At 37.8% G+C, this 14244-nt stretch overlaps 1 protein-coding gene across 1 annotated transcript; it reads left to right on the top strand.

The window, feature by feature from the left end:
• Positions 1-1503: 1503 nt before the first annotated feature.
• LOC128203402 (acanthoscurrin-2-like) lies at positions 1504-4503 on the top strand. Its single transcript, XM_052904807.1, has 4 exons — positions 1504-1639; positions 2683-2733; positions 3211-3780; positions 4398-4503. The coding sequence occupies exons 1-3, from the start codon at positions 1579-1581 to the stop codon at positions 3768-3770; spliced, it is 672 nt and encodes a 223-aa protein (XP_052760767.1). The 5' UTR covers positions 1504-1578; the 3' UTR covers positions 3771-3780; positions 4398-4503.
• The last annotated feature ends 9741 nt before the right edge of the window (positions 4504-14244 follow it).

Raw genomic sequence — 14244 nt, 5'->3', positions numbered from 1 at the left:
ATCTTAATTGAACATAAATTAAAAGGCTTAGCAGCTGTACGCCATCAACTGTCACAGTAACAAGATGACCTAGGTCATAGAAAAGTAACATTGTTTAATATACGCCTAATCAACATGATGGTAGATAAATATATAACATGTATACATTTATAGAAATGCTATTATCAGTCAGAGAACAAATGAAAAAAGAACTGTACTTAAGTTATCCAAATATATGTTGCATACTCTTAAACTTAGATTTCCATTACATAAAGTGTTTAGTTTATATCAGCTCATTTTCATATGTTATATTTTCCATATAATATTTTCATGTTTGACATTTAACTCATATCTATAAAGTAACATTGCATGTATCTAATCTGTATTATGTGACATGGTAAATTCACGTTATATCAATATCATAATTATATTTAATGACTATGTGCATTGTGAGTATACGTCAAATAAAATAACTTTCCGTTCTGTTCATGATCAAATGAAAATGTCAAACCCAATTTTAACGAACAACAATGACTATCATTATATAATTTTTGTATGAATCTAAATGATTCAAAAATATCCTCTGTTTAAATGTAATCGTGCGGTTTTAACCTTGAAAGTTTGTTAATGATCTTAAACAATCACTTAGCCCGCACATAAACGGTGACCACAGTTATAAAGCAATAAAGATCAGAACTGCATAACTGAATTTAAAATGTCAAATGCATGCAATTACATATTAACCCGTTTAATAACAATTAAAATTAATAATAATTAAATCAAATTAGTTTTTTCAATCGGCAGAGACAATAACGTGTCGTTTTTACTTGTAGAAGCAATTGGGTGCCATTGCTCGTCTATTTAGCTGGTCTAAACAATGTTGTTCACTTCTTGCAATTTACTGTCCTTTAACTAGGTTTTAAATGCTGTTTTTGTAGCAGAAGAAGAGTCCAGTTTTTCGAAAAAATACATGCCACAAAATCTTTCCTAGTGTGTTTGCCACCAAATTATGATTATCTACAAAAAAAATCTTCTTCGTCAAGACCAGCCCTTGCTATATTGTCTTGAACAAAATATTCTGTTACTTTATTATGTTTTGGGAATTAGTTTGCATTTTTCTAAATATCTAAAATTGTTCCCAATTTGGAAGGTTAAGGCGATAGAAGAATTAAAAAAAATAGTTCTCTAACACCTTTTCAAGTAATTTCTATTTGCTCCTAAACTGACAAAGTGCCAGTGGGTCGCGTTATTCGCGTTTTTAATGTCTATTTATAAATGCGTATCGAGCCTAATACATTGTTAAACCATGCATACTGCAAAGAAATATATCTCACACAGAAGCGGACGTTATATATATATATATAATATATATATATATATATTATATATATATATATACATGACTTTTAATCGAAAACAGTCTAGCTAAAATGTAATTATCAATTAAACAAAATGATAAACTAAAATTAAAATAAAATAACAAAAAGTAAACAATGATTGACGACACGGTAAGAGTATAACATTCTTGTTTTTGAGGTCTAGGCAGTATAAATACTTCGCTGTTTAAGCCTCAAATTACAAGACACTGACGGCCTCATCATGGGTAAGATCGTTGGTCTTCTGATTGCGTCCCTCGTAGCGCTCCAAGCCTTCAGCGATGGTAAGATTTTCATTTGTATAGATTCATAGGACTTATAATCCAACATGCATTTGTATATCGTATGTTTGCAGTTGTTGTGTTGTTGTTATGTTGTTTTGTTTTAAAATTCCATTCAATTTAATATATTTGTACAATATATTCCGATTGCTAATTTAAGATCTATAGGACTTACAGACTTATTGGATTTTTTTATGTTTACTTCGAAGCTGTTGCTGTTTATTAAATTTTAACATCTATGTGTTAAATTGGTATTAAATATTAACAATGCATTACAATACCAGTTATCGTGTCAATGTTTTTAAGGAACTCTATTAACTTATAAACATAAAGACACGCTCATGCTTATACAATTTTATCTAATAGTATGTTGGAGCTATGGTCACAGTCTAGTCTATTTTCGTTATATTTTATTGGGGATTATTGAATGACGATTTAAAAAGCCAGTGCTAAAGGGTGTTAATCGTTGCTATTGGCATTGGTTAGCGCTTGGGGCGCATGTGTCAATGCAATGTGCGTTAGCCAGTGACAGGGGCATTAGTCAGTGCAAGGGAATGTTCGCCAGTGCAAAAAGAGCGTTAGCCAGTGTTAGGGACGTAAGCTTATACAAGGCGCGTTTGCAAGTGCAAGTTAGTGTTTGGGGCATTAGCCAGAGAAGTAGGGGTGTTAGCCGGTACAAGAGGCGATGGACATTGTATTCAGAATAATTTCCCATCTAAATGTATTTAATCGAACATACAAGATTTGTTAAATAGATAAATAGTTGTTTTTCTTTAAATTACAATGGAAACAACAGAGAAATGCTCGTTTAATATTCTTTTTTAAAGTATTTTTAAGAGTATTAACATACGTTTTAGAAAATTATATTGGCTGACAACCACGAATGCTTGTCCTACAGATCGAATCAAGATTTTCTCGTATTTAAAATTCATCTAAGCAATCAAGCATTCTTATTGCTTAATAGTTTTTAATCACTTTTCTTTTAGAACCTCGAAAGTTCCCAAAGCGATAGATTCTAATTTCATATATTTACATTCCAATTCCAGGGTTTAAATGGGGTTACGGGTACGGTGGCAGAATGTCCAGAAGATATATGGGTGAGATCAACGTTTTCAAAATTTATCCTTCCAGATCATTTGATTCTAGTATTTTCATTGGGAGGCAGTTTCGGTCTGTGATAATGGAAACATATAAATATACACATATTGATGTTTTTTGGCTTAAAGCGTAACTTACGCTTAAATAAAAATGATTTTTTTCGGCAGTTTCCCCAACAAGTGAAGTCTGCTTTATTATTAGTTATCGCATGTGACTGGTTTGAAGACATTCCGATATACACATTAAAAGAACAGTAAAAACTGTCAATATGTGAGATTGCAGCTTTGGTATTGGTTTTCAATATTCATACATTGTAATCGAAGATTTTTAAACAAGGCTATAGTGCATCTATAAGCTAGATATCATGAACGCAATAAACAAACGACTAAAGGATACACTACATTGATTGTACGCCCTTGTAATCACACTAAGCAATGATTGAACAAGATATCATGTTCTTTTTTATTTTGTCAAAGGTCATGGTGGACACGGTGGTGGCATGAGCGGTGGTGGGATGTATGGTGGACATTACGGTGGTGGAGGCATGTTTGGCGGCGGTGGTATGGGTGGAGGCATGTATGGCGGCGGTGGTATGGGTGGAGGCATGATGGATGGTGGCTATTCCGGTGGTGGAGGCATGTATGGCGGCGGTGGTATGGGTGGAGGCATGTATGGCGGCGGTGGTATGGGTGGAGGCATGATGGGTGGTGGCTATTCCGGTGGTGGAGGCATGATGGGTGGTGGGATGTATGGAGGCTATTCCGGTGGAGGTATGGGCGGTGGGATGTATGGAGGCTATTCCGGTGGCGGTATGGGCGGCGGCATGATGGGCGGTGGTGGCATGGGTGGAGGCATGATGGGAGGCGGATACGGAAGCTATGGTATGATGGGCTCAATGATGAGATCCGGGTATACTAGCTGGGGGTGGCGATGCAAGTGCAGGAAGTTCTGCCGGTGGCCCGAGAGGGATTTTGGACGGTGTAAATGGTGCAAGTTTTGGCACTGCAGGAGGAAGTGCTGCCGGCGAAGCAAATAGAGAGTATTACGTGAGTTATCTCAATTCTTCTGTTCATAAATGTTCAGACGCTGGTAGACAATATAACTGTATTATCTCCGCGAGTTTGCATATGCAGGGGCTGGTAGACAGCATAACGTGCATCTCCGCGCACTTGTTCATATAACATTGATAACCTATATAAGGAAGAATTCAACCTGATAGATTAACAAGAATTTCATGGAGCGAACGGAAACGTTGAGTCTGTTGAGGGAAACTATTCATGCTGCCGATTCAAACAAAAGCACTAAGGATATAAAATACTTCAACTTTGTTTCTGCCAAAACAGTTGAGATAAGCTGTTTTAATTAAATTTAAATATCAGACGTTCATGTAAGTAACATTTTGTCAATTAAATTGATAATTTCCCTTAAAATGTCCGTTTTAGTTTAGAGCTGCCGGACGTGATGTTTACATTGCATTACAAACCATTATACAGTTTTGTTTTGTTTTATTTTATTTAAAACAGCTGATTTATACTATTATATTTACACTGGACTATGAAAGGACTAAAAATAGCTTTCTTTTCACATTATTTACATAGTCCGATTTTTCATATGTATTTCTATCAATGCGCCTCTTACTTTCGCACTATTTTGATTATTTCAGTCTCTGATTGACCATCCTGATAAACGACCCTCACCTTGTCCGGCTTTAACGATTTCCGTTAATAGTTTGATATGTTTTATTCTTGAATAAACATGTTGCATTTCAACGGGTTGCATGCGTTCTTTCTAGGATATTGCCAGACACCACACTTATACACATGTTTAATAAGTAAAGAAAAAAATATCAAATAACATTCCCACAAGGCTTTGATCAAAAGGTCAACGAGTTTAAAAGTATATGCATCTCAAAGCTTAGCATCGAAAATGATGTTTTCCATTGAAAGATATCATAATCAAACAAACGCTGCTGATGAGATATAACACTGGAAATATGCCATAATGGGCCTAGAGTTGCTGTCCTTGCATTTGCATTACTTCAAACGGCAACTGTGTGCCCGATGCTGCTAGTGTGCGCCCGGTGCTGGTGATGTGCGCTCTTTGATAGAAATGTGCGCACCCTGTAGTAGAGAGTTTTTTGGAAACATCTTCTTAGTACTTATCTGCGTTGAATTTTTGACTTCTTTCTTTCTGTGTTAAAGTTTAATAGACGCAAAACACAAATACACGATTTATTTCACACAATAGCATATTTCATTCACAAAATATAGTTTAATTTACATACACAACACATTGTTACGTATACCGAACCTGAATGCTACATATCAACACTCATTGACACTGAATCCCTTATGAATATTTGGGTAACCGCACTGGAACAGTCTTTGAAACAGGAGATACAGTTCACATGTACACTATTTTTCAAGCTGTCCTGCCTGAATTTAAAAAGGAAACGAGTTCTCATAACATTCCAATGTTAGTCTTAATTTAATCACTGCATTCTAGATAAACAAATATAAGCGCCTCGAGGTGGATCCAACGCTCTCCTCAGTCTAAACGTATAATCAGTATCATACATGTGGGTAAAATTATGCCGCAAAAAATCATGTTAATTCAATAATATGACGTTGTAAGCATTGTTCAAACAATAGTTCAAAGGTCATTGCTAAAATTAGTCAGTCAATCAGATTGACCATTTTTCACTTTTTCGGCCATATGAGCAGCCTCAATAGAAAATAGCAATAACACAGTGTGTTTTATTTAATAAACTGAAATTCATTTCATGCTTACTTGACTCAAAATAAGTAACATAGTTTTATTCCAAAAACATATGTTATATAATGTATGTAAATGTGCTGTGGCTTGAATTTTACAAAAAAATAAAGTATACAACTTAGCTAAGACAAGCACAGTTTCAAGGTAGACTAAACAATTCATAATCTGCTTAATTCATCCACAAAACCAGAAAGGCAAAATACATCATTCTTGAACCCTTTTATGCAGTCTGTTCGGTAAATATACCTAACCTTATCCAACCCCCCACCGGTTAACAACTTAAATCAAAGCATTGAGTGTACTGTAGTGGCGAGTGTCAGCAATAAAATACTTGCAACCTAAATGCATAAAGTATTGTCATTGTAACAAAGCCCTTTCACCGTAACAAACACTATCTTTACCGTAGTTACTTACCTAATTCGCCGTCACTATCCTTCCGTTGCCGTTAATATTAAGCCGATTTGCCGTCTCTTCACCTTCCGTCTCCATTGTTACAAAGCCAATTCCCCATAACTACCCCTCCTGTTATCGTTGTTACTTACACCATTCGCAGGCACCTTCTCTCCCGTCGCCGTTGATATTAACCTGATTTGCCGTCTCTTCCCCTCCCGTCTCCATTGCTACAAAACCAATTCGCCCATACTCCAGTTTCCCTTCCCTTATCGCGATGTTAATACAAACTAGATTCGCCGTCACTTCCCCTAATGTCGCCATTCTACAAAGACATGTCGTCATCAATACCCTCCCGTCTCCATTTTTACAAACCCCATTTGCCGTCACTTTCCCTCCTGTCGCCATTGTTACAAAGCCCATTCGCTGTCACTAACCCACCTGTCGTCATTGTTACAAAGCCCATTCGCCGTCACTAACCCTCCTGTCGTCATTGTTTCAAACCCCATTCGCCGCTACTAACCATCCTGTCGTCATTGTTACAAAGCCCATTCGCTGTCACTAACCCTCCTGTCGCCATTGCTACAAAGCCAATTCGCTGCTGTCAATAACTATCATGTCACCATCGTAACAAACCCCCATTTGCCGTAACTTCTCCTCCCGTCACCGTTGTAACAAACCCATTTTTCGTCACTATCCCTCCCTTGACCATTGTTACAAAGCCCTTCGCAATTTCTCTCCCTCCGTCGCCGTTGTTACTTATCTAATTTGCCGTGTCTCCCTCCGTCGCCGTTGTTACTTATCTAATTTGCCGTGGGTTTCCCTCCCGCTTCTATTGTAACAAAGCCCACTCGCCGTCCCTTCTCTCGTCACCAATCTAACATGGCCCTTTAGTTGTCACTATTCCTCCCGTCCACACTGTTATGTAGCCTACTTGCCGTCACTACCCCTCCCGTAGCTGTTGTTAATATACCGATTCGCTGTCACTAACCATCTCGTTGCCGTTGCTACAAACTCATATCCATTGTTACTTTCCTTCTCGTTGGCAATGTTACAAAGTCCTTTCACCGAAACTATCCCTCCAGTCGCCGTTATGACTAACCCGATTTGCCGTCACTAACACTTCCGTTGCCATTGCTACAAAGTCAATTCATTGCCACTTCCCCTTCCGCAAAGCTCTTTCAATGGCACCTTCCCTCCAGTCGCCGTTGTCACCTTTCCGATTCCTTGTCATATCCCCTTCCGTCACCAAATATACAAAGCCTACTTGCCTTGACTAGTCCTCCCGTCGCCTTTGTTACTTATAACCCGATTCGTCGTCATTATCCGTCCAGGCACAATTGTTACACAGTCCATTCGCCGTCACTATCCCTCCCGTCACCATTGTTAAAAAGCCTTTTCACCGTCACTATCCCTCCAGTCGCCGTTGTAACCTACCCGTTTTCTCGTCACTTTCCATTCCGTCACCATAGGTACAAAGCCTACTTGCAGTCACTAACCCTTCCGTCGCCGTTGTTACTTATAACCCGATCCGTCTTCATTATCCGTCCAGACACAAATGTTACACAGTCCATTCGCCGTCACTATCCCTCCCATCGTCATTGTTACAAAGCTAATTATCAATCACTTTTCCTTCCATCGCCATTGTTACAAAGCCTTCCCACCGTCACTATCCCTCCCGTCGCCGTTGTGACTTATAGCCTGATTCGTCGTCATTATTTGTCCAGGCACAATTATTACAAAGTCCATTCCCCGTCACTATCCCTCCTTTCGCCATTGTTACAAAGCCTTTTCGCCGTCACTTTCCCTCCCGTCGCCATTGTTACAAAGCCTTTTCGCCGTCACTTTCCCTCCAGTCGCCATTGTTACAAAGCCTTTTCGACGTCACTATCCCTCCTATCGTCATTGTTACAAAGCTATTATCAATCATGTTCCCTCCCTTCCCAATATTTACAAAGCCTTTACGCCGTCACTATCCCTCCCGTTGTCAGTGTTACATAGCTAATTATCAATCACTATCCCTCCCTTCGCCATTATTACAAAGCCTTTTCGCCGTCACTATCCCTCCCATTGCCATTGTTACAAAGCTTTTTTCGCCGTCACTATCCCTGCCGTCGTTATTGTTACCAAGCCTTTTCGCCGTCACTATCCCTCCCATCGTCATTGTTACAAAGCTTTTTTGCCGTCATCTTTCCTCCCGTCGCCATTGTTACAAAGCCTTTTCGCCGTCACTATCCCTCCCTTCGTCGTTGTAACAAAGCTAATCATCAATCACTTTTCCTCCTTTCGCCATTGTTACAAAGCCTTTCCGCCGTCGCTTTCCCTCTCGTCGCAATTATTACGAAGCCTTTTCGCCGTCACTTTTCTTCCTGTCGCCATTGTTACAAAGCCTTTTCGACGTCACTATCCCTCCCTTCCCCATCATTACAAAGCCTTTACGCCGTCACTATCCCTCCCGTTGTCATTGTTATATAGCTAATTATCAATCACTATCCCTCCCTTCGCCATTGTTACAAAGCCTTTTCGCCGTCACTATCCCTCCCATTGTCATTGTTACAAAGCCTTTTTTCGCCGTCACTATCTCTGCCGTCGTCATTGTTACCAAGCCTTTTCGCCGTCACTATCCCTCCCATCGTCATTGTAACAAAGCTAATTATCAATCACTTTTCCTCCCTTCGCCATTGATACAAAGCCTTTTCGCCGTCACTTTCCCTCCCGTCGCCATTGTTACAAAGCCTTTTCGCCGTCACTTTCCCTCCAGTCGCCATTATTACAAAGCCTTTTCGACGTCACTATCCCTCCTATCGTCATTGTTACAAAGCTATTATCAATCACGTTCCCTCCCTTCCCAATCGTTACAACGCCTTTACACCGTCACTATCCCTCCCGTTGTCAGTGTTATATAGCTAATTATCAATCACTATCCCTCCCTTCGCCATTATTACAAAGCCTTTTCGCCGTCACTATCCCTCCCATTGCCATTATTACAAAGCTTTTTTCGCCGTCACTATCCCTGCCGTCGTTATTGTTACCAAGCCTTTTCGCCGTCACTATCCCTCCCATCGTTATTGTATCAAAGCTAATTATCAATCACTTTTCCTCCTTTCGCCATTGTTGCAAAGCTTTTTTGCCGTCATTTTCCTTCCTTCGCCATTGTTACAAAGCCTTTTCGCCGTCACTATCCCTCCCATCGTCATTGTACCAAAGCTAATTATCAATCAGTTTTCCTCCCTTCGCCATTGTTACAAAGCCTTTTCGCCGTCACTCTCCCTCCCGTCGCCACTGTTACAAAGCCTTTTCGCCGTCACTTTCCCTCCTGTCGCCATTGTTACAAAGCCTTTTCGCCGTCACTATCCCTCCCATTGTCATTGTTACAAAGCTTTTCGCCGTCACTATCCCTGCCGTCGTCAATGTTACCAAGCCTTTTCGCCGTCACTATCCCTCCCGTTGTCAGTGTTACATAGCTAATTATCAATCACTATCCCTCCCTTCGCCATTGTTACAAAGCCTTTTCGCCGTCTCTATCACTCCCATTGTCATTGTTTCAAAGCTTTTTTCGCCGTCACTATCCCCGCCGTCGTTATTGTTACCAAGCCTTTTCGCCGTCACTATCCCTCCCATCGTCATTGTAACAGAGCTAATTATCAATCACTTTTCCTCCCTTCGCCATTGTTACAAAACCTTAACGCTGTTACTACCTCTGCCGTCGTCATTGTTACCAAGCCTTTTCGCCGTCACTATCTCTCCCATCGTAATTGTAACAAAGCTAATTATCAATCACTTTTCCTTCCATCGCCATTGTTACAAAGCCTTTACGCCGCAACTATCCCTGTCGTTGTCATTGTTACCAAGCCTTTTCGCCGAAATTATCCCTACCTTTGCCGTAAAACAAACTCAATTCATTGTCACTTTCGCTCCATTCGCCATTGTTACAAAGTCCATTCGCAGTCACTATCCCTTCAGTCACCATTTTAAAAAACTACCGTTTTGCTTTTATCGTCGCTTCACTCGTCCAGTCGTAGTGATTAATCCATCTTATATTTAAATGTTTAAATTTGATTTGCAAACATGTTAAAACATAAATTCTACATTTAAAGATGACCGGTAAAAATAATATTTATATGTATAAAAATTAATATAAATTGAACTACGGAATACGTACATGACAATTTAAATCACATATCACAAGGTATTCCATAGACATAGAAGGCAACAAACATGCTACATTTGACACCCTATTCGAGTGTATTTAATTTCTTATTGATATGATATTTATATTTTAATTACTAATTTGATGTTTTACATCACCAAAAGCACAAAACGTCGACATAGACAGCCTGATCATTCAAGACGTCACTTCGAAACTTTTACACTGGTCATATATCAAAAATAAATAATATCGTTTTTTTCGTGGTAAATTTGTCATCTATGACATTTAAAATGTTTGTTAATTTAAACATACACGTAAAAGAGTATACATTCTGTAAATTTGTATTTTAAGTACTTGATTTGGGAGTTTCTTTTGTTGCTTTTTTTTTAAAGTGTGTGAAAAAAAGCCCGAATGAATGGGATGCATAGACCTACGTTACTCTTTACTATAGATCAAGTTTAGACTTCTCGGCCCTAAAATTAACACTCGCAAATACTTTTATTTTCTTAGCCTCACATGATAAAAAATGGCATATATTTTGGTCCCCATTAACCGATCCATAGAGAAGAAAATCGATATCAGAAATCGAGAACGGTATATACCATAACTGTTGTAACGAAGTCACTACTTGATTTAATAAACGTTTGCCTTAAGATGAACATCCTGTTCAGGGGAGATGACCGACACTGAACGATATACATTCGATACTGGGCCTGACGTTTTTGTGGTCGATCTTGAATTTTGTTGTACTTTGTATATACAAGATATATATCAGAAACTATTATTTGATTTGTTTTCTTTAATTTTTGGAACAAAATAATTATGTTTAATGGCAATTTCTATCAGTTCAGAATGTTTTTTCACCCACCTCAGATAAGGAGATCCAAAAAATTAACTATGCTAGAAATTCTTGCCCACGGCCAAGAAACAAAAGTACCCGGATGGAACTTCTTTTTTATTGTCATTACACAATAACCTAACTTGTTGAAGACTGTCGTTTTTAGCATCATGGAAACCTTGTCTTATGGCAATATTTAGAATGCTAATTATTATTTAACGCTTCAAATGGCACCATAAAAAAGTTTTCACGCACCATTCAAGAAATAATGCTGCACTCTCCTCAGAACTATTTAAAGACCGATTTGACTATTAACATAATCTAAATCACTGCGTTCATATCAATGACTACTACGAATTATCACATATCCATACTAATTTATTTTCACTACGCACAAGAGTTCTGGCAAAGAGAATATATTTTTACTCTATTTTGTTTAACTGAGGTGGGATAAAAGCATCTACCATAGCCGCTCCTCTAAGATAGGTTCATCTCGACCCTCGCGCATGGGTGTTTTGCGGAAACTCGGTAAACCTCGTTTCAACAAAACACCCTACGTTCGGGTCGGAGTGAACCTATCTCACACTCTCAGGCATGGAAGATACTTATAATCAATATTGAAAGTGCACGTTCATCAATTTAAAAACCCAGATAAGGCAAGCATTACTGTTTTTACGGTTGTCCGGTTAGCGCAGTGGTTAGCATACTTGCTTCTCACCAAGGCGACCCGGCCTGGGCGCATGTGAGTTTGGCTAGTGATCACCAAGCCGGGCAAGTGGGTTTTCTCTGGGTACTCCGGTTTCCCACACACCACAATACCACACTCTCGCGCAACATCGTGCCAACGAGAGTGACTTAGTATAAGCTACTTTGGCTTTCTTCCCAATCCTTGTAAAATACATAACGTTTAAACTTACAGCTTTTATCCATATATGAGTGAAAACAATTGTGGATCGTGATTAATGATATCACGTATTTTGTTTGTGATTATTTAAAATAAAATCGTTATTTGCAGAAATAAACATCTTTTGACCTTCACTTTTGGTTATTCAGTAAAAATGGATTGTTCGTTAGCCTGATATATGTGTTGTAATAACCTTAAATAATTGTATTATCGACATGAAACGGAAATAATTATGTTAGCAATTCAACCAATTTATTAGTTGATGAAAGTTGAAACTAGTTATTTAAATGTATAGTAAATAACTCGTTCAATGTACATATTCGATCAGCCCAACAATTGAACAACCCAGAGCTTGTTTACCTTGTAACCGTTTAAGGACTGGCAACATGTCACTTCGTACTCAGTTTCTGGTTGGTATTATGAATATATTTCTTTGAACAATGGGCAAGGCAGCGATTGCGATGCTTAATAAATGTGTTGCTACGCTAATACAGTGCTGAATTGATTGTTGGGTCAAACAAAAAATATATATATATATACAATTGACTGCCAATCCAGGGGTTGCAGGTTCGATAACACGCTAAACCTCTAAAAAGAATACTAATCGTCGTCCGGGAGGGACATTAAATTAGGGTCTCATGTGTCAGTGCTATTCAATGATGCACGTTGCAGTACCGGGGTATCTCTAACCAAGATTACATTCTGTCTGTGCAGTATGCTCCAAAACATAAAATGAAAAACACTCTTATCGGAGCACTCCCAGAATGGGCTTGACCCAAGTGCGGGTATAATTAAACTTAAATACCACCACCTGGATGTAAACATTTTTTAACAATACACATTTCTGAAAGGTTTGTTGTAGAAGCTAAAACAATCAATACCAATTATGAAAGCGCTAAAGCGTTGAAAGACTGTAGGTGCGTCAAGAATTCCTTTTAAATCTTGTTCACAGGATGTAAAAAATCAATCTGAAACTTCCTTAGAGTGGGCCAAACTTTTAATCGGTAAGTGCCTGTCATTACCTAACAACAGATAATGTAAATTGATCAATTAATTAATTTATTTTCTTACCATTTACCGATAAACCTATATATAGTAAAATATATGAACATTGCTTTCATTTCACAAATTTAATGCGAGTGTAAAGTTCATTAAATGAAACCCGATGTTGTCTGAGGACGTTGTGACTATTTATAGTAGGTAAAGTAAGTCAACAAATTTAAATTTTCTGCGTAATTGTCTAAGTTAGTTTAAAGTCCCATCGGTAACTCACCAAGTGTTATTGAATAGTATTCTGCTTTCTTACATATTCAATATTAAAATTGACGTTGTAATCTTACAAACGTTATTAAGCGATCTGTAAGTTCCCACTATTTTAAACCGCATAACACCAAACGTCTCATTTTATAACATAGGCGCATTAATTCTTTTAACATGTCATTTTCATAAGTAGTTCTGCCAATTTGTTTTCGAATAACGGTTCTAAAGCAATCTAAAAACTCATTACTCAGTTAACCATTATTTAAAATAATTACCTTGAAGATATTCGTTTTATGGATATTTTGCATTTTGATGAAATTCACTATACATTAAATGTATAATTTGAGGAATTCATCACCAATGTAGCGTTCAAATTTATAAAATTCAGTAACGTGGCAACGTGCAATTTAAGAAAAGCATTTCCTCAGCAGCCTGCAATTTAAGAAAAACATTACCAAGGTGACTTGCAAATTAAGAGTTTTATATCGAGCTCTGTGCTGAACATTACTTGTGTATTAATATGTACCATATGGGAGAACGTCAAATAGAATAATGTCCTCTTTTGTTCTGTTCATCATCAACTTAGCAATTCAAACCTTTTTTTATCATTAAACCATTTTTGTATGAATCTAATTTATTCAAAAATATCATCTGTTTAACTGTTATCGTGTGGTTTTAACCTTGAAAGTTTGCTTATGATCTCAAACAATCACTTAGCCCTCTCATAAACGTTGACCACATTTATAAAGCAATAAAAAAATAACTGCATAATTGCAATTACATTAAATTAAATTAGTTTTTTTTCAATCGGCAGAGACAATAACGTGTCATTTTACTTGTAGAAGCAATTGGTTGCCATTGCTCGTCTATTTATCTGGTCTAAATAATGTTGTTTACTTCTTGCAACTTACTGTCCTTTAACTAGGTTTAAAATGCTGTATTCCGTAGCAGAAGAAGGGTCCAGTTTTTCGAAAATTGCATGCCACAAAATGATTATCTAGAGAAACAAAATAAATCTTCTTCGTCAAGACCAGCCCTAGCTATATTGTCTTTAACAAAATATCCTGTTACTTTATTATGTTTTTGGATTTTTCTAAATATCTAAAATTGTTCCCAATTTGGAAAGTTAAGGCGGTAGAAGAATTTAAAAAATAGTTCCCGAACACCTTTTGAAGAAATTCCTGTTTGCTCCT

Source organism: Mya arenaria, chromosome 9, assembly GCF_026914265.1.
Source record: "Mya arenaria isolate MELC-2E11 chromosome 9, ASM2691426v1".
Lineage (NCBI taxonomy): Eukaryota > Metazoa > Mollusca > Bivalvia > Myida > Myidae > Mya > Mya arenaria.
This window is presented reverse-complemented; position numbering and strand designations above follow the sequence as displayed.